This window comes from Tachypleus tridentatus, chromosome 8, assembly GCF_004210375.1.
Source record: "Tachypleus tridentatus isolate NWPU-2018 chromosome 8, ASM421037v1, whole genome shotgun sequence".
Classification (NCBI taxonomy): Eukaryota; Metazoa; Arthropoda; class Merostomata; order Xiphosura; family Limulidae; genus Tachypleus; species Tachypleus tridentatus.
The window spans coordinates 45,141,248-45,167,682 of NC_134832.1; the positions used below are offsets into that span (position 1 = coordinate 45,141,248).

A 26,435-nucleotide genomic window follows, 5' to 3' on the forward strand; every position below is an offset into this window, starting at 1 on the left:
TATCTTGACTTCAGACTGAAGAAGGAATATTGAATACAATTTCAAATTTATATATATATGTACACAAAAAATCAAATCATTTACATGCCATATCATAAATTCATATTGTCAACAGAGAATTGCAAATAAATATACTAGATGAAATATTTGGAACTTCAGATGAACTTCCTGTAAATTATGCAGCCTGTGAAAGTAACATTTTTTACTTTTATATGTGATTCTTTAAGAATCAATTAAAAATGCTTGCATTTTGTTGTAATTTTATTTACTGACTTTTATGCCTCCATATTATTTCAAAGCTTTCCATTAAAATTTTTATTCTGTATTTGTATTTCAGGTCATCCCTTATGTAATGTCCAATTTTAAGTTCAGAAAAAGAGAAAGGATTTCAAATGCTTTTAATGTTATTTAATCAATAATGTATGTTTCATTATTATATACTTCCTTCCAATGATTCACAAGCTTCTTAATACCACTTCTATAAAATTCTTAAGGTTTGGAGGAAAACAGTGTAGAGAGGGTAGTTTTGACATCTTCGTGTGTTCCAAGCTCTTTTCCATCAAGATAGTTTTGCAAATTTCAGAGTAGATGGTAATCAGATGGTGCAAGGTCTGGAAAATAAGGAGGATGTGGAAGTTTTTCTCAGTCTAGCTCTTCCCTTGATATGGATTCCTGAACATGGTGAGGGAACCTCTCAGGGAAGATTCTGTTCTTTCAGTTTACCTCCTCTGGGATCTGAACATCCACCAAAGTGTTTGCTGTGTGTGGTGACCTGTAAAAAGGGGGAGAGGATCCTGGTGGTTGAGGGGTCCAACCACAAAACACCACTTTGGCCTTGAATTCCTGTAGATGGGCAGTCTTGGGGTGGCCCCCTTGGGTCAGTCGGCTGGTCCACTTGGGCTAGAGTCAACCAAGTACCAGTGTTGGATGTTCTCAACAGGTGTTGTGGACATTGTATCTGATGCTGGTGTTTGGGTATAGTGCTCACAAAACCCTGGCATTGGTGCATTTTCCTTGTTTGGCATTGTAGTGCATCCCCTCATAGGGCTCCATGGTGGGTGGGGTCAGTGGGCATCAAAATATTCCTTTTTTTTATTATGGATCCTCCAAATAAAAACTTAAATAAAATAGTGAAAAAACAGGCCATAGGTAAATGACCACGTCTTGAAGATTCTGAGCAGCAATCTTCAACATCTGTAACATCTATTGTACTTCATTTTCTTATACTACATTCTCTTTCAGACAAACCTTTAGGGCAAATGTCTCCCTTTTTCATTCAGAAGAAACTAGAGGGACTTGCTGGCTCTACAAAGTCAGTAAAGAAGCTTTGCTCTGGTGACATATTGGTGGAAACATCCACATCTCAACACAGTGAACTCCTCTTGCATTCAAAGGTGATTGAGAATATACCTATTAAGGTTACACCTCATGCTATTTTGAATTCATCATGAGGAGTTATTGTTTAGAGGGGTTTGAAGAACATCCCTGAGTTAGAGATTCTCACTGGTTTCTCCACCCAAGGAGTTTTTGCAGTGAGGCTTATCTCTACTCACAAAGATGAAATTACGATGCCGACTAATGTCCTCATTCTGACATTTACATCACCATTTCTACCTGCCACCATCAAAGCAGGTTATCTTAATTGCAGGGTACAGCCATTCATACATTCCAAATCCTCTCAGATGTTTCCAGTGTCAGTGGTTCAGTCACTCTAAGACGTCATGTTGTGGTTCTATGATGTGTGCTCATTGCGGTGGCAAGGACCGTGATACCTATGAGTGTGAAATGTACCCTCACTGTGTCAATTGCAATAGATCTCACCCATCCTACCTTTGTTCTTGTCCTAAATGGTTGGAAGAAAGAGGTGCAGCATTTGCAAATGATTCAAAACATTACTTACCCTGAGGCTCGATAGTTACTGTCCACCACTTTTTCTTGGACGTATGCTGCTGCACTTCGTTCTGCTACTACAGTGGGAGTGCAAACGGATCTCTCTATGTCACCGAAATAATTGTTCTCAAACCATATGAAAAGAATATTGACCTCCATGGTTAAAAAAAGTTGATAAATCATCTTCAACACCCATCTGTCCCTAACATTCCAACAAATTCAAAGATCCGTTTTCTTTGGTTTTGGGTATGGGCATTTCCTTGAGCACATCTTTTTCTTCCACCCCAGTATGCAAAATGATCATTCGTTCACATCCTCAGTCACTGGAATCACCTTCCAACAGCAAAGACCTGCCCAACTGACCCAGAACAGGATTCATGGAGGTCGATAGACCTCCCTCAAAAAAAGACCTTAAAAAAAGGATGATTAATGCTCTTCTTGTTTGGTTCCTCAAATCAAACAACCTCCTCTCACCCACTCAGTGTGGGTTCTGATGACAGTGCACCATCGTGGACCACCTGATTCAACTTAAAATGTCAATCAGAGAAGCCTTTCTCAAATTACAACATCTTATATCAATATTCTTTGATGTTGAGAAGGCTTATGGTACAACATGGAAGTATGGCATTTTGCAAGACCTCTCTATATATGTTGGAAATGTAGCCATTTGCCCATTTTTGTTTAAAAAAATTTTTAATGGACAGGCAATTCCAAGTTCGTGTGGGTTCATCACTTTCTTGTTCTTTTCTACAGGGACTTGGAGTCCCTCAGGGCTATGTTCTGAATGTCACACTTTTCAGTATAAAGATTAATGTCATCACTGAACAACTCCCTCTTACTGTTTCAAATGGGCTCTATGTCATCAACGTTCACATCTCATGTCAGTCGTCAAACATGAGGAATATTGAGTGGCAGCTACAGACTGCCCTCAATCGTTTACTGAAGTGGACTACAGCAAATAGCTTTAACTACTCTCTCTCTAGAACCATTTGCATGCACTTTTGCCATGAATGGGGTATTCACCTTGATCCTAAACACTGTATCGGAGAAGTTGTGCTGCTTGTGGTCCCTGAGACAAAGTTCTTCAGGCTTACTTTTTACCATAAGTTAATCTTTATACCACACATCAAGCAGCTACGGGTCAAATGTACAAGAGCACTGAACATCCTCCATGTCTTCTCTTCCACCACTTGGAGAGCTGATCGATGTTATGTGCTAAAAATATATCGTACTCTCATTTGATCAAAACTCGACTATGAATCACTGGTCTATGGCTCTGCCAGGACCTCGACCTTAAAGATGCTGGACCCCATTCATCATCACAGTCTTTGGCTCTGCACTTATCCAGTTCAGAGCTTATACATAGAGTCTCATTAACCTTCTTTGCACCTCTGCCATTTGCAGCTGTCTTTACTATATGCTTTGAAACTTCATTTCTTACCAAAGCAATCCATCTGGGGTTGTGTTTTCCATCCTTGGCGGGCCACACTTTTTCAGAACAGACGATCTGCCATTGCTCCTTTTAGTCTTCATATCCAGGCCCAGTTGGGTGAATTGGTTCTGTTCTTGTATAACATTGCTGTATCCACTGGTCAGCCCATTCCAGCATGGCTTCTTTCAGTTCCCAAATATGACCTATCTTTAAGTCTTCTGAGAAAAGGAGACACTCCCGATTGGAAATACTGTCTGTTTTTTGTTGAACATCTTTTGAACGTCCTTCCATTCCTATTTATACAATCACCAAACCATGGCAGAGCACACACAGAATCCCCTCTAAAACTTCTGTGTTCACTGCTGAACTGTATGCCATTTCTCTTGCCCTGGATCACATAGAAGCTAAGCAGTACTCAAATTGCACTATTTATACTGACTCACTTAGTTCTCTACTGACCCTGGAATTGCTTCATGTTAATTCACACCCTGTTCTCGCTGATATTCATAACCAACTGACCCATTTCTCTTTAACATCTACTTCTATTTAGTTTTTTAGTTTTTCTGGATACTGGGCCACATTGGTATTTGCGAGAACAAGCTTACAGATGCTGTAGCTAAATCCATCTGCCCTGGCACTATCACTGCTGTGCCTGTTCCAGTCCTGTATTCAGGGGTCAGCTCCATATCACTTGTCAATGGACTTGAGTGAACAACATGAAAACAAACCTTCTCAAATAAAACCCTCTATTGGACTTTGACCATGTTGTTTCTGTAAGGATCAGAAAGAGGAAGTTGTTCTAACTAGACCACACATTGTTGACAGTTTTTTAACTTATAGTTTTCTTTTATCTGGAACTGATGCACCAATATGAAGTCTATTTAACAATTAGGTTACAATAAGCCACATTTTACTGTGTTGCCATCGTTATGACTCTCAACGATGGCACCATTTTAAACATGTTCTGTCCCATGCTTTATCTGTAATGTTAGACGGTGTTATTGGTGAAGGTGACACTGTCCATCTTGGAAATTATTTTAGTTTTTTAAAGGCCATTGATTTTTTAATGCTATTTGAGTTTTTTAATTTATATATTAGACCTTTTTTAATGTGATTTCCTTTTAAGAATCAAAGTCCATCTAATTTGATTTGAAATTAGAAAATAACCATAATGTCAAATAACTCAAAACCCAGAATGGAAAGACCAACTTCAGGTGACTAACGCTGCTGTTTGAACTAACCGTTAGTTATCCTGGCAAGTCATAATAATTAAAATTTTGCTGCAAGTCTTTTAAAACTTTCATTACTTTCTGAAAATAGCTTTAATGTCAGATAACACAGAACCAGGACTGGAAATGCCAACTTCAGGTGATTAACGGTGGTTTTTGAACTTACCTGGTAGTCTTCCTGGCAAGTTATGATACTTATAATTATGCTACAGAAAGTCCTTTACAACTTGTATTACTGTAGTTTTTCTCTTACCGTTGTAGAGTAGATGTAAACATTGGTTTTAATGCTATTTATGTTGTTGTTTTTTTAATTTTGTTTTGTTTTACCTTAATTTCCTTTTATGAATTTTACTAAATTTACTTTAATTTTAATTTTTTACCAGGTGTTTAGCTCAAATATCATAGTTGCTTTGTGTCATAAAACACCAAACCAACCAACCCAGTCTAGCTCTTCAATCTTTCCAGATGTGATCCTTGGTGTAATCTTGGTGTACAGCACCTTTACAATTGATCAAAGCAGGCTTTATTTCTTTTAGTGCAACATTCAAGTGTTCTAACTGTTAACAGTAAGAAGTCTGGTGTAATCGTTCCATTGAGTGACAGCAGCACAAAGTTGATCACCCAGACAATATTCCACCAAACAGTTAACAATACTTTCTTAGGGTGGAGGTTCATTTTGGGCTGTGCTTTAGCCAGCTTACCTGCACTGATCCTGTTGTCTGCAATGCTTAACATTTTTATAATATATCCATTTTTCATCTCCAGTGACTAACCTGTCCAAAAAATGTGAGTTATGTTCACAAGAGTGCAGAGAAGTGCAAGTGTCCACTCTTGCTCTAAGGTTGGCTTCTGCCAAATCATGGGGGACCCATTTTCCACATTTTGACACCTTTCCAAGCTGTTGCAGATGACAGTGAACTGTTGAATGGGTTGAATTAAGCTTCTGTGCTAGTTCTTCAATTGTTACAGCACAATCTTTATCAAGTGCAGCCAGCAGCAAGTCATCATTAAACTCAACAGGACAACCTGAATGTGGCACATTACTTAAGCTGTAGTTACCTGATCTGAACTTCTAAAACCACCTTTGACATTTTTTTTTTTCATTGAGAGACTCTGCACCATAAATACCTTGAAGGTTTCGTGTAGTGTCTACTGCACTATTGCCTTTTCTAAACTCATCAAAGCATTACATGCCTAATGTGCTCCTCAGACACATTCATCTTCATAAGGGTTTATTTGATTAATGATCTGAAAAAGTGGAGTTGGGTTAGTTTCTTTTATTTGTCCAAACATTTTTTACACACATCCTACTACATATTTTAGTCATTAAAGCCTTCTACAAAGACAGAAATGATGATGCACTTTCTATATTAAATTTTCGGACATTACTTATGGGATGACCTGATACATATGCAGTTTCATCATCTTTTTTATATTTACTGGTATGCATTAAAATTAACTTTTTCCCTAAATTAATTTTTTTTACAAAATTTTTTTTTTAATTATTAGTAAGTTTTTATTTAATATACATAGGTGTAATGAGTGTGTTAACTCGAGTCAATATTTTTTTATATATTTGTTTGTTGTTGTTTTTCACTTATTCAAGTGGTTATTTGAGCCAACTAAACAATATAAAGTCAGCGTTATCAGTAAAACAAAATGCGTGCCTATCTTTCCTTGTTTTACAAAAAGCATTTTCCTGTCACACTACAACATTATAATTCAAATCAAATATGGAATAATAAAGTAAGCTTTTTGCAAGATTTAAAAAACTTTGGATTATGTAATGGTTAAACTTGTTTATAAATACCTTTTTTTCTGGCAGTAGCCCAGCATCACGGAGTAGTTAGGGTGCTCATCTCATTATATGAGGGTTGTGGGTTTGAATCCCCATCACACCAAACATGCTTGCTCTTTTGGTCATGGCAACATTACGTAATGGTCAATCCCATTATTCATTGGTAAAAGAGTAGCTCAAGAATTGGTAGTTGGTGGTGATGACTAGCTGCTTTTTCTCTTGTCTTGCACTACTAAATTAGGGATGGCTAACATAGATTACCCTTGTATTGCTTTGAGAAATTCAAAAAATAAACGAGTATTCTGGCAGCATGTCACCTTGCTAAGCTTTTGGCACCTTCAACTATTCTCCATATGATTTTGGCTTATACAGTTGAAAAGAACAGAAAAAGAGCTTTCATTATGTGTTTATATCACCAATCTGTGTCTGCCAAAAGCTGATGGTATTAGAGTTACATCACACTATGACAACTGAAGTTGAAATTATTATCTAAGATTTATAAAATTATAATTGTATTAAAGTTTCAATGCTCAGGTGAGTGATGTTCTGCTCAAAATTATTTCTTCTTTTCTCCTAGGGGTCAACATGTTCTATGTTACACCCAAAAACATTCAGGAAATTTGCAAACAAACACTAAACAATCTAAAATCAAAATTTGCAGCTTTTATTTTATGTATGAAGCTATGAAACTTTTTTAATAAAGAATTTAAATCTGAAGGTTTTTTTTATATTTGAAAAACTGATCACAAGTATATTTTCTGTAATTTTTTTCTTTAATTCAGTGATGTAATGCTCTTTTCCTTCCAGATGAAATGTGCCAATATAAGCATGATAGTTTAAAAGTTTTTTTTATTAAAGGGAAACTATTATATTAAATTATAACTGGTGTTCAAAGTTTTGTGCACAACATTATGTTATGATGAAGTGTTAAAATGCATGATAGTTTTTTTTTCAAGCAAATCATTTTTAAGAAGATATATTCTGTTTTATCTCAGTTTGATGTCACTATAATGACAAAGCATAACTTTTGACATCCTTTATAGAGGAAACCACTCTGCATTGTTTCATATTACATTCAAATATTTTTAAGCAAAGTAATTATTATTTCAAGTATGAAAAGAAAGTTCAGCTGGTGCTATAAATTGTTTGAAAGTATTTGTTAGAATTAGTTAAATTTTTAAGATTAATGCCTAAAATTCTTACTTTGAAAAAGTGGATTAAATTAGATTAAAATGTGGGTACTTTTATTATTAACATCCTAAAGCTGTATTTTACACAGTTTCTACCTGTGTGAAATTATGTAACAGTTTCAGGCAAGGAATGCCTATGTTGACCTATTTATTTTATTTTCATGATTAATTTTTTTTTTTTTTTTACTAGGCATTCTTGTAGAGGAAAAACACTGAAACCCACGAAATGCTTTTTCTAGGTTGATGTAACACTTTAAAAATCTTACATGCAACAAAGCACTTTAAAATGTAATATATATCATCTGAATTTCTGTAGATAATCATTGTTAAAATTTGGAATAAAAAACTGAAAATGGATAAATGCTAGTTTAAGATAAAGAAAGTGTTGCAAGTGATAACTATTTTGATTGCAGTAGCTCTGGAATAAAGCATTATATGTGAATATTATGTGTATATGTATATCTGTATATATAATAGTTTAATTTCTTTCAAAGAAATTATAAGAACAATTAGAATAATCATTTATTGATCTTAATAAAATTATACAATAAAAATAGTGGTTCAGCTTTGATCAATAATATTAGTTTTAATATAGCTCACTTATTCATGTTTGTTTCACATGTAGGATTTTTAATTCTATGTTTTTGGATTTATCACAATATTAACAGTTTTTACATGCTTGAATTTCAAGTTTTCTATGACCTCAGTTGGTTTAATCTATTGCAAACTAGTTTAAACATGCTACAATTTGAATTATAAAAAGGTTATTATTACATATATCAAAGAAGCAACTTAAATTATTAAATACTGACTTTCATTTGAAATAATTTTGCACATTCATGTTGGGTTAAGTTTTAAATTTTTTGCTTGGTAATGTGATTTTTTTCAATGTTGAATGATTCTTCCTTAATCCAAATAAAGTTGTACAGTTTTTATTTTACTGTATTATCAAATTGAAGAAAAATACATAGCCAAGGTGTACAGATTTGTTTTGTTTTTTTTCCTTCTCCTCTTTATGTGCTCAAGCATTTATTTGGTTCCTTCATATTAATTAGCTTTATACTTGTTTAACTTCTCTACAGCTATTTTTAGAATTGTTTTGTATCTCGCAAAGCTTTTGCTAAGATCATACATCTAAGGACTGTTTTAAAGAAATAGATGCTACAAATAACTGTATAAAAGTGATTATCATTTGTTGTCTTATTTACGATTTGTTTCTATATGTTCCAGTTTGCTTCAAACAGAGATGCATGTTTAAAACAGTTAAATAAGGAAAGTGAACGGTTCAAGTGTAACAGCTTCTCCAGCTCAACAACTGAGTCACCAGTAAAAGACCAGTTTTCTCCTCTTATGTCCTCATCCAATAATGTTTATGGCATAGGAAGAGAACTGCAACAGAACCACCATGTTTTTTCCAGACAGAACTGTGGCATTTCCAACATGGAAAACTTTCATTCTAATTTTAATTTTCCAAATAACACAAGAATTCAGGAATCTAATCTTACACCAGGTCTCAGACATTCACATAGCTCTCAGGAAGTACCAGATGTGATCAGGCAAAACAAAAATCTAGAGAGCAGGAGCCCTTCTTTAAACCTTATAAAACCAGAACAACCTGATGTCCCTTTTGGTAGTGAGAACTGTATGAAACCAACAGGTTCCACTCCAAGACATGTGACTAGAATGGAGATTAATCCACAGCCATATTATGCACCTAATGGTCAGTATTTTGATTTATTTCGCTCTGGGTCTGGACGTCACTCAACTGCCGTGAACATTCAACTGCGTCAACCATCATTAGAGGTGCAACCTCCATTAGAAATTATTTCAACACCACTATGCCCAATCCCATCTCGAGACTTTAATTCTCAACTTCAAATATCTATTACATCTTCTGGTGCTGCTGTCACAGCCTTAAGAAAGCAGAGACAAAGTCAGTCTCCCAATTCCCTTCAGCCTCCAGCAGGCTATCTTAGCCCTACCCACATGCTATCATCAAATTCTCTGGTGAGTCCTCAGAATCTAGCCTCTCATACAAAAGCTAAAGCCTCAACTAATCTAGCATTTGGTAACCCAAGACAGTCTCCTGAACGCCCTATATCTTGGCCTTCAACGCAAACTGATCCTCACAGGAATATAATAGACCAGTCAGACCCCTGGCCCTCCAAATTGTTCCAACAGCCTATGCAATGTATAACAAACCCCATACAGCAGGGTCCAACCACTGCAGGCAGTGGATTTAGAAAAGACGATGATAAAGCTTATACTCAAGGTATGTACATGTATTGATAGGATTAAAATTTTGTTTGTAGAACCCACTTGTCTATGGTTCCTGTATAATTCATTATACTTGTTTCGTATAATGTATTTCTGTTTTTAAAATAATTTACTGATTTTTTAAACAAACTAATTATAGGCATCTATCTTTTCATATCTATGTAGAGTGACTTCAGCATTTGGTGTAATAATGAGACTTTAAGATCTATGATTGTATGAGGTTATTTAAGTACTCTTTTATTTTTCATTATCTTCTAATTGTATAAACCATCTGCACCAATAATTTTAGATATATTAGAGGTGCTTGGTTGTTGTGAATTACAAAGTTGAACTTTTATATGCTTGGTTGTTGTGAGGTATGAAGTTGAACATTTTATATGCTTGGTTGTTGTGAGGTATGAAGTTGAACATTTTATATGCTTGTTTATTGTGAGGTATGAAGTTGAACTTTTTATATGCTTGGTTGTTGTGAGGAACATAGTTGAGTTTGTTTTGTATGCTTGGCTCTGGTGAGTTACAAAGTTGAGCTTGCTTTTTGTGTTTGGTTGTAGTGGAGTACAAATTTGTGTTTTGTTGATGAACATTACACTAGTAACCAACTTTTTTTTAACTTAGTATAATTATAAGGTTTTAGAAGATGTAATTTTGACAAATAAAATCTTAATGTAGAGCTAAGATACAGTACTGTAAATGTCAAAATTATCTAATATCTTAAGAATAAAATTTTAGAATAGAAACTTGATTGAATGTGGCATCAGAAGTCAGATAACTCTGTAGTTGTTGCATGCTAGGTGACGGTCTTGGGGTTTATACAGACCAGCTTTTACCCTTCATGGAGGCTGCTTGCCTCACAGGAGGTAGAAGTGATTTAATATACTGATATTAACATTGGCTTTTCTGAGTGAATGCTGTTTTATTGATTTCATCTTTTGCTTTCCTTAACTATTCCATATGGTGCTTTGTTTCCATAAATCTCATTTCTTTTGAATGTTGATGAAGGCCTTTATGATTGTTGTTTTTGCTTTAGTAATACAAAAGAAGTTAATATTCTGTTAGTAGAATTGTGACAGATTTGTTACTAGTACAAAAGTTGATATCCTGTCAGTAAAGTCATGACAAATTTGTGGAGATTTCTCTTGTGAACTTATCACTTTCTTCATTTAACTTTATCATTTCATGGTCTAGCACAGGGTATGGTCATATCATGCAGGTGCTTTCCTTTCTGTCATCTATCTGGAGACCAAACACTGAAGTTTGTGCAGTACAGCAAACAAGTCAGTTGCAAATTATGTTGGTAGTTACTGTATATTTGTGGTTCATTGTTTTCAATATTTCAAAGGAGAGATTGTTTATGGCATCCAGCTCCATCCTTGTGAGAAGATTGAATTTTTTCACTATCCTATTAAAGAATGTTGTTGCTCTGTGAGATAATGAATACCAAACTAGCTCTCTTACTATCTGTGGTGTAAGAATAATTTGTGGCTAAAATGCAACATTGCTGTCCACCATAGTCTTCAAGTAGATGGTAACAAACTTTCTCTGATTTAACCTTTGCTAATGTGCATTTTTTGTCAATAGTGATTTTCACATGTATCTGTGGCATCAAATGTTTATTCTACATAAGTGCACGTGAGATCTGGTGAAGTACCAGTTATCTCAGTTGTGGCTGTATACTAAATATCCACCTAAGACTGTCTCCTGTGGCATCATTTAAAGAATCTCCTATTTTATTAGTATCTGTGGGATCATATTTTGGAGCTGGAATGTCCTAGTTAAAAAGAGCAGTGGCTGAATGAAGTGCATTATCTTTACTATGTGAGAACACAATGAAGAATTTTGCTTTTAAGTGTTTTTGGTGCTACTGAGGCTTGTGAATTGAAGTGTAACAGAGCCTTGATGTGGATATATTATGTACATCCTATGGCCAGCCTTAAACATATGTTTTATATCATTTCAATCTTATCTAGCTGTTTAGCAATCATACATTCATGATCCAAGATTGAGTGTGTAAGATTTTGATGGTACTTATTCAGGTGATGCTCTTCAGTTCTAATATCCTTTCAATGCATTGATATGTTTTGTACCTCTGGTCACTTTAGTGTTAATTTGGATGGTGAACTTGTCTGTCAGAGCATACCTCCAGATATTTCATTGTATATTCTAGAGAAATGGCAGTACCAGCAAAAGATGGTGGTTTCTCCTCATCAGCATCTGCTGTTGAGTGTGTAAAACATTGAACTAGCTTCATCTTTAGATATATTTATAGCTGTGTGTATCTTGTGTAAAGTAAGAGTGGCTTTTGTTTTTGCACGTAGTTGTAGCTCAGATAGGAAATGTTGTAACATAAAACCCTCTTGTATGTCACCCTGTTCACATTGGTTAATGTTTCTGTAGTAGCCATAAGCTTACTCTTCTTGAAAGTCAGTATTAAACCCCTTTTGTTTTCATTTTAATATTTTATCTCTCTTAAACTTTTTCTTCTCCATTTTTGTGCACATTGATATACTACTTTCTCTGCCACAACTTCTTATTTTATTTAATGGACATTTTCTCTTTTATGCCTTTTTTATGTCCAGTGTAATGATTTTATATTTTATCATATCAATTTGTTTTGTTTTGTTTTGACTTGCACTTGGGTAGTATCCTTTATTATTACAAAAAAAACCAACAATTTCTGCATTCTATATGTTTATTGTACTTCATCTAAAAGACATTCTAACTGTTACAATATTGAAAGTAAGAAATAAATGTCATTACTGTGTGAACACAATGTGTTCTAACTTTTCATATTTTACTCCTTGCTCATTGATTGTTACAGAAAAAACAAGTAAAACTTCCATTCTATTCCGGCATTTAATATTGTTACAAAGTACAAGCAGAAACACATTTTATTGGTGTAAGAAAGATAACTGTAAAATGAATATATAATAAAATTATCTAGCAAGTAATTATAATAGCACAAACTAAATGTGTGTGTGTGCAGAAAAAATGAAACTGTTCTTAAATTACTGTGGCTTTAGAGTTTAGCAGGTATGATGTTCTGTTGATAAACATATTTAGTAATGCATTTGCTAGATTACCAATTGGCAATAATTTTAGACTGTTGAGAAAATTAAGCTTGTAATTAATGTTCAGTTCTTTCAAAATTGCCATGATCAACCATAAAGTTTACTTATAATGTTCCCTTAAATGGTATACAGTGAAAATTGTTTCACTTGACACAAAATAAAGAAATTAACTTGAATAATATGAACTTCTAAATTTTTACACTGCAAAATGTAATAGAAAAGGTTAGGAACAGAGATTCACATTTGATTATTGATGTTGATCCTGTTTCACATGCAAGAGATGTAGGCAAGACCAAAGTAATAAATTTCTTAAAGATGGAGGTGTTAAAACAGGATAGATCAAGGAACTTAAAATATTTTTCTTGCACCTAAATGAGTACTTTTTTTTTAATATTTAAATTTGCAGCACACATTAAATGTACATTTCTTTTTTCATTTTTTTTTTTTTGGGGGGTATCTAATGAACAGAAATTGTCATTTTTAACAAATTTGTTTCACCCTTCCTTAGCATTACTTCTTCATCAAAGGGCCAGATTAGATATACTGAAAAGAGAATTAGAGAATGTGAAAAAATTAAAAGAACAGCTCTGTAGTGAGGTTCTTACTATGGAAGAAGAACTATGTAGAAGAAACACCAATAATTCTCCATTTGTAAATGTAAGTACTTACCAACTGTGTCATGTTTTAGTGGATGATTTTCAACTAAACCTAGAATATACAATTGTACTTTACCTATTGAAATATTTGTATTAACTAAGCATCAGACAGTGCCAAAAACATTGTTTCTATTTCTACTAAATAAATGTGAAAGAACCTTTGGTAAACATAAGATGGTAACAAAGGATTGAATAGTAAGACAACTGGGTTTAGTTGTTCACTGTATTGAAACTTGTGGTTTAATTGTATGGCATTAGAGCTTCTCTTAAGCATTTTGGAGTGTAAAAACATTTAAAGGGGGGAAAAAATCATACTTGCCAAAGTATATTTAGAAAGTGAATTAGCAGAAAGTCCACTGTTTCATTGGATGTATACATAACTATCTTTAGATATGTTATTTGCTCTCTCTTTCTTTCTTTTTTTTAGGCATCTTGGTACACAAAAAAGATAATTCAACATTATTTAGAATTGATGCAATCTTCTAGCTCCACTAAGACTGACTAAAAGGAAGTTTATGTGGGACTATTTTAACATTCAATTCTTGGTAGGAATGTTGTGTAATTTAGTGATGTTTACAACAAACATTCACTAAACTTAAGTATGTTGATGTGTGTTCAGTAAATTTAGTAGGAATATTGCTTGTACTGATGTGTACTGCAGGTTTTTGACTAAGCTTAAGGGGAATGTTTTCTGATTTGTTGATTTGTACCACAGAATTTCACACAAATGTGGTAGGAATATTCTCTAACATGTTTCTATATTGCTGCAGTTCAGTGTTAACATTTTTTCATAGTTTAATAGGAGTGTTATATGATGTGTTATGTTGCTATACATTAGTGGGGACATTTTTCACTTGAATTTGGAGGAATATCATATGATGCAATAATGTACACACATAGTGGTTACATTTTCACTTGTCTGTGTAGAAATATAAAGTGTTGATTAGATTGTTTTACTGAGCTTGATGGCAGTGTTATTTAGTGTGTTGATATAGACTTTAGAGCTAGAGTTAACTTTGTTTAATCTATGTATAATTTATTACATTGGTTAGTGTCAAGTAAAGTGATCATTCAGTCAAAATTATCTTTCAATTAATTACTATTTAAATGAATTTTCTGATTATTAATTTATATTATTCCAACTATCCAAATGAAGAAAATGTTGCCATTATACTTCTCATTATTATTGATTAATTCATGGGTTTTCAGCATAATATTTTTTACTATTATGTTCATGAAAATAAACAGCTAATCAAAATTCATATATTAGATTATTACAGTTATTCCAAGTACCTAAGTCTTATAAGCTTTGTGGATTACTTAAGCTGGCTTGATGATTAATTAATAAACAAATTCCATGAAATGCCTAACTTTAATATTCATACTACAGTCTAATGGCAAAATTTTTCAGTGACTGATAGGATGTAATAGTGTGTTCATGTATTTGTACAGTTTAGTAGTAGAAATATCATCTAACCTCATATACATATATATTGGTCCAAAATAATTTTTTCCCCTTTTACAATTTAATAATTAACTAACTAAAGAAATACAACTATTCAATTTTTAATATCTTGTAGCCCAATTCAAACAGTTTTTATTGACATATTGGTAAACTTTTATGTGTCCAGCATTAGGGACTCAAGATATGTCTAATTGATATTCAATTTCAGTCCACATTCACTGCGTCATATTCACAGTTATAGTGGTGATGGTATCTGTTATCCTGGTCTTTAGCTTCGTGATGTTTGCTGTAGATGTGCAATACATGATGCTTTTAACACACCCCCATAGTTCTTTCCTATACTGGTGTCTGTAATTAATGTTGCACCACAGTAACTGACTTTGTCTCTGGAAACTAGACAATGCATTGAACTTTTTCTTGCATGGTTACCATTTTATGGAATAACACAACTCACTGGAGTAAAAAAGAATGTGACAAAAAGTGTTCAAGTTTGATTACAAGATGTTGAACTGCATGGTTTTTTTCATTAGTTATTTTAATAAGTTTAAAATAGGAAACTTTTGGACCACACAAATACACACTTAAAGCTTAATGGTGACTTTTTTCTTTCTTTTTTTAACTAAGTTATTCATTTTGTTGCTTGAGTTCTTTGTATTTCAATAACAGTTTTTGGTTTTAACCATGAAACATTATACATGTATGGTCTTAGTAGATGTTAATAGGTTACTTCCTACTAGTGAGGTTGTAACAAAAAGGCATGTAGTATCTCAAGAATAATTTTATACTTTTAGAGTAAATAAAATTAATGTGGTAAATGTTTCTATATTATGGCTCCAGTATTAGTGATTGGTGAAGAAACTTTACAAAATAACAGACAAAGGATATGTAAGTGTTAGAGAAGAGTAAGAATACAATAGTGTTCTACATACAATATCACCAACATCACATGCATTGAAGTATCTCTACATGTGTAGAGTATTGCTTGCTGTCTTCATTATATTAATTGGTCACAAGAACTACATTACACTTGTTATTTGATTTTTGTTGATCACATCAGAAAACAATTATTAAGGACATTACTAGTTCTAAAATAGAATAGCAGTGAAATGAGTTTTAGAAAATATTTGGTGAGAACTTAGGAGTGAGAGAATTCTGAACATTTTTCTCAAACTTAGCAGTGTTCTATATCTTAGATATAGGAGTGAATCCGATGTTTTCAGAACTTGTATAAGGTAGTTGCTCGTTTTGTACTTGTACATTCAACAGGCAGTATTATGTGATGAAGCAATTTATACTATTATTTTAAATGTTTGTATAATATTCACAGACCATGTGATAGTTGTATGTTTCATACATTTAAAAGAGATTCTCATATGAGATAGAATTTTGTCCTTTTGTTCACAGGTCATGATGGTTTTTGTGTTTGAATTCAGTGGTGAAAGTCATGAGATTGTTTTTGCCCTTTACAGTTATGTGAGGTAGTGTTTTGTACTTTTATGTTCACAGGTCATGACAGTTGTGTGATATACATTCAAAATTTAAGATCATGCAAATAGCATTTACAGTCATGAGTCTTGATAGTCCTTCATTTGTACATTCAAATTAAATTTCTGGTGACATTAAATTACATTGTGTAGTGAAATGTCATTGTTTGTATTAATTATTCAAAGTTGGTGTGCAAAAATTGTTTGCAGTGTAATGTTAATGAGTCATTTAATGATAATGTAACTGTTATATATTCTGAAATGTTGAGAGGTTGTGTTGTTATTTTTAATGTACATCAAAAGATTAAGATCAGATGTTACACATGCAGAGGTTATTTTATCTGACATAGGGGTTTGTAAATATCTGTTTTGGGTTCTTTATAATTACATTCTCAGGTCAAACTCAAGTTTAAATGTTCATACTAAATATTTAATGCCCAAGTCTCAGTTTGGATACTTGTTTGTAATGTAAATTCAAATGTTTAATAAAGTATATATTTGTACTACATATTCAAATGCCATGTAATATATTTATGTAACATAGAATAAAAGTGTATGGAGTTAAGTTCATACTGCATCACATAAGATAAGTTTAGGCACTTTTTCATTTTGTATTATACAATATGATGAAAGCTAAAGATGACAACTTGAAGCAGTTTCACTGTATATTAAAAAGTTAACTTGAGTAATTTTTTGTACTTTATGATCTAAATGTATTTTTAGTGTTTTAGATGTATTTTTAATTATCCAGTCATAGTAAGAAGTCAAAATCCATTCAGATAGCTGTTTTTATGCTCCCCTCCTTTGGAGCTACAACATATTAATATTAAAATAATTGAAAAATTATTAATTTTAATGAGTTTAGATGTTACTTCTTTGTCACTTTATTTTACAATTGGATTTGGTTTTGTTTATATGAAATGTATTTTCTGAAAACAGCATAAAATAATGAAATAGAAGATTATATCTCAAAATAAACAAAACAAAAAGGTGCTTCTAAAGATTTAGGTCATGGAAGGATGTTCTACAGTAATCAAGTTGTATTACCTTATGTATTGGAGGCTTAATTAAATATTTATGTAGTGTTTGTTTTACTTTGTGCTAACAGGCAAACAACACATGTCATATAAGAAAAGTGGGTGAAGTTGGATTTTTCTTATTATTAATAACAAGATGAAAGCAATTAATGAAGATTGAATCCTTGTAATAGTACTTCAAAATACATTATTTTTATTGTGCATTTTTATTCATTGTTTGAAATTACTGTTACATTTCTCCCTGCATATAAACTGTTGATTCAATAATTCATTAGCAATGTGTGCTGAGGAAGGAATTATCCAGCAGCCATATTTATATTAATACAATGCATTCCTTAAAGTTTAATTTTCTCAGAAGACTTAAAGGAGTTAGTAGATTTAGATAATATTTTGTTAAATCCCACAAAATACTTTTATTTTTAGAAATATGTGTAGGTGTAATGTAATAGTGACAAAAAAGTGAAATGAGATTATACCTAATTTATCATACCAATTCATAAATTTCACTAATGCTTTCAAATGTATGTTAAACATATGTTATTGTATTATATGATCATCCATACTTATGAGAAAGCATAATATTATTCAAGTGAATCGAGAGAGAAAAATAACTTGTAGATGGAATAAATAACTGATAACCTTGGTTAAGCCACATAGCTAAATGTATTGAGAAGATCAGTAAGACGTGGTGATAGAGTTGCAAGAGAACTTTCCACAAAATGTAATTCATTAATTTTATATATAGGTACAAAAATATGCAAGAATCTTTATAAAGAATTATTGTCTTAGGTGGAGTAAATCCTGTGTGTGATGGTTGTAAAGTGTTATTATACATATATTGATAGATAAAATATTCTTCATAATAGATGGTTGATTTTTAATTATTCTCTTTAATAAAAATCTGTCAACCTGAATTTTTTTTATAGAACATTTTTGACTATATATCAAATACCTTTGAGAGGAAGAAATAGATCATGTGAACTTCATGGGCATATGTTCCCTTTTTTGTCTGTACTATACTATGAGCTTATTGACCTTGAACCTGTTTATATTTAGCATGTCTTGACTTTTAGAGAAATTCTAAAAGAACTTTTAGCCAAAGACAACTTTTATTAATGATTTTGAACTTCACATTTTGTATTATCACTCACAGTGATGTTTTTTGTTCTTATTTTAATGAATTACCAGATTATCAGAGGAACTTGTATTAGTGGAATTATCTTGGGTCTTGTATATACTAATCACAGTCAGAGAATTGTCTCCAGAAGTGTGCAGAAAATTCTTCTTGCATTTAGAGTTATCAGGTATTTTAGGCAAGGGTGTGTTTTCTGACGTCAAAAGAAAGATATTTTTAGAATGGAATGGCTTTGGCACTTTGTTATAATCTCTTACTTCCAGATGTTCTTCATATCATCACAGATGTTGTTATAGTAACACGAGAAAGATAACTCTGTCATTGTTTATTTTATTGCTGAGTTAAATGTTTGTTGGACAAGGTAATGCAATTAATATATATGTGTATATATACATGATCTGTCATGTAGTTTCCAAAAATATATTACATGATATACCTACGTCTCGGGGATCCCTTACTGAACAATAAGAAAACAACTTGTTATTGATGATGTTCTTTGTCTCATATATTTACATCTGTGTTTAAGGATATGAACCAGTGGTTCTAGGTTGATTGTCATTCATTTGATTTAACTTTCCAAGTACAGAGTAAATGTTACTGGCTTTTTGCCAGCAGCCAGTTTTTATTAGGCTCATTTGTGTAGAGCAGTCACCTGGCACCACTGTCCTGACAGTAGGGGAACTGTTCTTTATTTATAGAGACTCTTCCATTGAATGGCTTATCACACAGTCTGATGCTGTCTAATAAGTTAACATGTTTAGATTGTTTAGAACACTTCACTCTGCAGGCCACCCTGAATTGGTTGTTTGTTAGAATGTATACCACCACATCATGAATGAAAATTCTCAATAGTTAAGCTATTCAAAGCAAATTCATAAAAAAAAATTACATCATGACATAAGTAATTATTTTTTTCATGTTTTACTTGAAGATTGTTCATGGTTTGTCCGGTGTGCATGTGGCTTTTTAGTTGGTTTTTAAAAATATATTTTGTATTTCTTTCTGTTTGCTGCTGGTTTGTTTTATTTTATTTTTTAATTCTACAATTAAATAACTGTTTCTTATAAGTATTATATGATACTTATAAGTATCATACTTCATTTCCACTTATATGGAATCAGTAATTCAGCTAAACTCCTCTTAGATACAAACAGTCCTAATAAACCATTAGCTTACTTAAGCTATCAAAATGCATACAGCTGTGTATTAAAGCTTGACGATTAACCTGGTTAACTGATATAATAATTTATCTGTGAGATCATTATTTAATTTCTGTAGTGCATATTGGTATATAGAAAACATATTAATACTAGAAATAAATGGTTTTTTTTAACACCAAAATGTTTATATTTAACTGGACAATGTTTCACTTAACAGCCTCTTCAGGAGTGTTCACTAAGATACAAATGTTAAAGCTGTAAAGCAAAATGTTGAGTGTCTAATTAAATAAAAACAACATTTTTAGTGTTATAGGATTGTTTATTTTTAGTATTAATTTACCTGTGAGCATTGTTTAATGTCACATAAACCAGTTAGATAATCAAAATTACAATTAAAGGGATCAGTATCATGAAAACTGTCAATTAGTGTTTCCAATTATTGCTATTTTAAATTATTCCAAATATTCAGTAACTGAAATTAATGTCTGATTATCACTGCTTTTAATTCTAATTACCCAGCAATTGAAATATTGTCATTATGATTTTTGCTGTTTTTTTAAGTTAATTTAAGTTTGTTCAGCTTGTTTATTAGTGTCACAACTCATAAAAATAATCAACTAATTGAAATTAAGGTTTACAAAATATTGTCATTCTGCTTTTTCAATGTTTAAATACAGAACTGTGCACTGGATAGTATGTAATTGGCCCACCAAGTGCTTTGAAACCTGATTTTGAAAATTATAAGTTTTTTGTTGTTGTTGTGTTATCTCATTTTAAGAATACTTAATTGTATGTAATTTATTAATAAGCTTGATGATTATTCACATAGCAAATTCCACTAGTCACCTAGGCCTAATCTCTTGTATAATGTGAAAATTCAATCACTAAAGTTTTAATAGTTAAAGTTGTTGTAAGTGAAAGTTCAAGGGTTGAGAAATTTTTACCTTATCACTAGTCTACATGGTTTATAGTTTTTATCCTTCACTAAATAAGTGGTTGTTAAATGCATTTGAAGTAATAGTATTAAATTATTCTACTGAAATTAGTAAGTTATTGCAATTTTCATGAAACTTTATATTATTGAAATAGTATTTTTTATTTACATTATCTGTGTTATATTCTATCATTGAATTTCAGTGTCTTGATTTTTAGAAATTGGTGACACTACCATAAGTAAAGAAAAATAGATTCTCCTATGCAGTTATCAGCTAACAAAATAATTGCCTCCTTGTTTTTTAAGAATTGTAGATGTCAGTATATGTATATGTGAACATTTTTACTTGATTAGTTAAGATATCTTCTAAGTACTTTGGACTTGGTTATTATCCACATTAGTTTTTATGATAAGCTTAATACCCATGAAAAAAAAAAAAAATCAGCTGCCATATTGCTATTTAACAAGTACAAATTCCTAAGCCTTTTTGCTTGGTAATTCTTAACTAGTACTCAAAGCCAAAGTCTCTGATCTAGAGCTAAATTATTCATACATAATGTTATACATTATTTTCAGATGCATATTTATATGTGTTAATACTTATTTTCAGCTATTTTAGTGACTTGTCACTTGTGTCGTGTGTCTCTTAGTTTTGTTATGTTTCTTTCTCTTTTTTTGAGTTTCGTGAGGCATCCTGTGTAAGTTTGAGTGATTGCTCTTTCTTGCAGTCTGAGCTGATGACAGCTGTAAGACTGTGGCCAAATCTGTCTTTACTTAGGAATCTTAACAAGAGTGTTGAGCTAGACCTCAATAGAAACTGTTTCAAAAAGATATATTTTCAGGAGTCCTACTGACCTAGTTTTCTAAATATAAAAACTTTAACAAAATATTTAAGTTAAATAATTTTGAGAAAAAAAATGCAAGAATTATGCCATAGACATGTGTTTAATAATGTTCAGTTGTTAATTATTAAAATTAAATTTTTTAACCTTCATTATTTCTATTAAGATGTGTAAATGTTTTCATAAGACTATTGTTTTTAGTAGATATGATTGTACTGTTTATCTAGTTAGTTTGTATTAGAGTGTAATGCAAGAGAAATGAAGAATTATTCTAATAATTGCTATTTGATTATTTTTGTTTAATTGTACTTTTTCTTAATACTATTAATTTGCCATACATTATCAATTAACATGAAATCATAACCAAAACTTATCAATATATTTGTACATTCATAATATTTTGTTTCATTATTGCCATTGTTGAGATGTTAAAAGTGAAACACTTTAACCTTTTGTAACAATTAACTACATTATAATCATGAAAATGTAACACTTAAACACCTTTGATTAGTGGTTTTATTTTGAGAAAGCTTATTGTTATTATTAGCAGATGTACTAGACTTCTATCCTTTATCAAGTTATTTACATGCATTTATTTAGAAGTATATAATATGAGAAGTGGATTAGTTTCCTTTTTCATAAGTTTGCCTGCACATTTGAATTGATTTATTTATTAGATCAGGATGTTGAATTGTATTGATATCCAATATTATCCACAAGTAAAAATAATTTTTAAACTGATTATAATGTATTTGAATTTCAGGTAGAAAATTTACAAAAATATCAAGAAGAAAAAAGAAGACTTCAAGTGGCTTGCCACTGTTTATCTAGAGAAGTTGATTTATACAATGAGGGGCAGGGTAAGAAATCGTATAATTCAAAGACATGGGCACCCACAGAAGTACTTAGGGGTGTTAACAAGTATGTAGGGTATCAGCTTTTGCAGTGTAAGTCAACATACCAAAAGAATGTGTTATGTGCTTAAACACAAGTATAAATTTGCACTTTTAATAAGAATTACCAAAAATATTTAGTTTAACCAGTGTTATATTACGTCATGTAATATGTGTAACCCAGTTCTTCGAATTTGAAGTACGCATAGAGTCTTATTAATCAAACTCAATCTGCATGAAGAAAAGGTAATTTGGGACATTGATTTATACAGTTAATGGTTGTTAAATATATCAATTTGTAAAATCTTACTAAAAATGGGTTGGGTGTGGCAAAAATGTGATCCACACTTTAGGGCCATGGGTACACTGTAGGAAAGTGACAGTCAAGTTACATTGTTCAGGGAAACAAGGGTTACCTGCATATGCTATTGAATAACTGCCTTGTGTGTTGTCTATTAACTTAAAATTAGGAACATGTGTTTGAAGTTGGTTTTTGTGTTGTGGTTTTCACAGATTCTAAGGGAAAGTCCTAATTCATACTAAAGTAGATTAAAACACAGTTTGATTTCAGGGTTGTTATTTTTGTATCCATACTTTTCAAACAAATATGTATTGACATAATTTCTGAACAGTAACAGTAACTTGTATACTTATTGTTACAGGGTTTAAACTTTTAGTAGGTTAGTCTTACTATGTCAAACTTTGTGTTGATATTTGTTTGTGAAATCATCTGATATTGTGCCTGTATCACAAAAGGGTTAAATAATACTAATCAAACATACTTGAATTTGTCAGTTGAGCAAAAATATGTAAACTACTGGTATTACTTACCACAGTCTACAGCCAAAGAGATTTACTGTATTTATAAAGTGTTGTTATTTTGTAATATCTCTATCACATTCCCTTCAAAAATACAAAGTTAATGTTGTATGTATGTGTTAACGATTTATTTTTCACCAGAAATGAAAAGAGAATGTATCACCTCCAGTTCTAAATTTGATATATTTTACCTCCTTTCACAAAAATGCATTCTTGACTTATACTGCCCTCTGTTGGTGCAAATTTTTACTCCCTCCAAATGATTGTGTAGTAGCCCTCCACCTATAGGAGTATGAGACTACCACTGCCATTACTAGGTTCCTTTCTAATCATGTGCATCTTAATCAATTCTCAATTGGTAGTCCTTTAAAAATACTAACTGATGTTTAGGAATAATGGCAATAAAATACTTGCAAAGAGTTCAGGCAAGAAATGGTTGGCCCATTATTTCAATAGTCATGTTGTCTGAGAGAAGTAGAAGAGAACACTGGTGTAGAGTCTGGATGGAGATTCTTTGGTTGCGGGAGAACTGACTTTACGCTAGTTACATGAGTTTTAATCGATTTTTCCTCAGTATCCTCACGATCTGCCAAATAGTGTACACAACTACCCACAAGTACTTCCAGTACTCAATTGGTCATTTTCTATGTGATCATGTGCAACCTCTAGCAACAAAAATAAAACCGCTTGTCCATTGGTTACAGATAGAGACAGTGATTCATCAGCCTCTTGTATATTCACCCACATTCTTGTTATCAATACTTCATCAAAGTGCTGGCTTGTTTCCTTTTTATTTTAGGCAGTTTTAAGCTCAATAATCATCCATCATCCACAGCTGTGGCATCTCCAAGCTGTCAGAGAATCTTCCTAATTCCATTTTGTCAATGCAGTATCCATAGCTTGCATAATCCTTTTACTGACCTTGATAACATCAGCTCATTACAGTATAAACAGAGCGGAACACGTTTCTCCTCGAGTCAGTGTCGTCACGTAACCATTTTTTCATACTTATGTGCCTATACTTCACTGTATCCACTTCTTATTACAAGCAGTTATTGGAGAGGTAAAATATCCAACGATGCATCATTCCTAAGTTCCACCCCTGACCTTCCAAAATGTTCTGATCTCACCACCTTTGTTTTTGCAGGTCATAGCTCTTTGAGACATCATAGTGCTGTTACTTTTTATCTTTTGTGGTAAGTACTTTATTAATTTTTCTTTGCTGGGGCTTTTATTGCATTTCAGATCCCACTCTGTGGCGATTGTTGCCTGACAAGGTATACTTAGTCTGAAATCTTCACTGTGCAACTTGTGAATATGCTAGATAATTGTGATGTTGAGACTCTTCCTACCATGGACTTCATATACCATTCCATATTCTGCTAGGTGCTGGTTGCTCGACTGTTCAGAATGTCCTTTCTGCATTGATATAAAATAAAGAAAAAGAGACAAAATTGCATGTGATGAGATCAAATGAGGTCAAATGTTGTTGGAGACTGGATGTTCTGCTGGACAGTTTATAGGTGTACCCTGCAGTCATTTCCTTCATAAATATGTTCCAGACCATGCACTCATGGACTAATGTGAGTAAAGCAGACAGGGATTGCTGCCCATCTCTGATCCATGGCATTTGACACTCATCCAACCATAGATTTGATATACAATTCCAGATAGTGCCAGGTGTTGGATGATGCACTCCATTAACGTGATCATTTTGTTTTTCAATATAGGGTATTAGTGATCACCCATTACACTGTCTGAAGTACTGCATTTCTAGTTTAGGGAAATATTAACTTCTTTTCAGTTTCACCTCTGGTGAAAGAGAATGGGAAATCTTTAACACGTATATACATCCATTAGAATGTTGGTCTGCTATATATTATTAAATAATTAATTTGATGAAGTATTATAAGTAATTTATTCATTTATCATAATTAGTGCTTCTCTAATCATGTAGATTGGTCATAACTAACTGAACTAGTTCATGCCTATATTAATTTAATTTACTATATGGTGAAGTAAAATGGATCAAAACTCTATAAGTAAAAAGTTTTGTTTGTATTATTTAATTAGATCGTGTACATTTAAATGCATTTTTACCAACCGCTGTAGTGGTAGAGTTAATTTTATTGTAATAATAATGAAATGTAGATGGTAGGCACTGGATCATCCTTAATTTTTTATCAATCATTTATGTGTTTAGTCATTTTTTTTAATATAAAATTGTGGTTGTTTTATATAACTACATTATCCTTATTTCAAGGAATTTTGTTAAACATTCTAAGCACATCTGTTGATTGTTAGTTGATGTGATACCATATAACTAAATAATATCAGTCAAATGTTTCTTTAATATAACTGTAGAAGTTTTAGTAATAAATGTGTATGATAATACTTCATCTGCACACTGCGTATCACCAGCTGCTGCCAACAAGACATTTCATCCAGTACCAGAAATCATTGGACTTGCAGTATGTGAAGCCCCAGCTGAAACGTTATTTATTATAGGATTGTGGTGTATAATAAGTAAACAGGATATTTTTGTCAGTAGTTTGTGGTATTACCTTACAGTAAGGTTGACAATAATTTTGACAATATCTTTCTTAGCTGGAACTCTCTGGATTTTAAGTAAGAAGAGATCATGCATGATAACATTTCATTTGTATACTATACTGGTGTCACATCATTGTTAATGTGGCCTTATTCTCAGTACCAACATTCTTCAGGTTTACAGGTCTTAAAATGTGCAAAGTATTAAGTACAGAGCTATTCATATCAGTTATTTACAGTGGTGGGATTCAGTTGGTTTGCAAGAACCTGTTCTTAAAATTTCACGAGTTCACCGAAACGGTTCCTACTGGCTCTTAGCCCTCTGATGCTAGATGTACAATGTATCGACTGCCACTATGGGGATTCTTGCTACATAAAGTCACACCCAATAACACAATTATAAATTAGTACGATAATGTTTGAGGCCGGATTTGCACATCCCTCTACAAGGGACAGAACAGCCATCTTAGATGAAGGAAGAAAAGCATTGCTGTAGACTAATGTAGGCCTACATTTTCCTGTGTGAACATTTGGTATCAGTCATCTATTGTACTTGGAGCAAACAGAGAAAAGGTG

At 32.4% G+C, this 26,435-nt stretch overlaps 1 protein-coding gene across 15 annotated transcripts in view; it reads left to right on the forward strand.

Moving 5' to 3' along the window:
* Nucleotides 1-26,435, forward strand: part of Tab2 (TAK1-associated binding protein 2) — a 79,059-nt gene that overhangs the window by 36,567 nt on the left and 16,057 nt on the right. For 9 of the 15 annotated variants that reach the window (XM_076448717.1, XM_076448718.1, XM_076448720.1 and 6 more), the window contains 3 exons: nucleotides 8,770-9,811; nucleotides 13,393-13,541; nucleotides 22,361-22,544. In XM_076448717.1, coding sequence (XP_076304832.1) covers nucleotides 8,770-9,811; nucleotides 13,393-13,541; nucleotides 22,361-22,544 — 1,375 coding nt within the window. The remainder of the gene's footprint in view (nucleotides 1-8,769; nucleotides 9,812-13,392; nucleotides 13,542-22,360; nucleotides 22,545-26,435) is intronic. The other 6 variants (XM_076448730.1, XM_076448725.1, XM_076448726.1 and 3 more) reach the window with 1 other exon arrangement.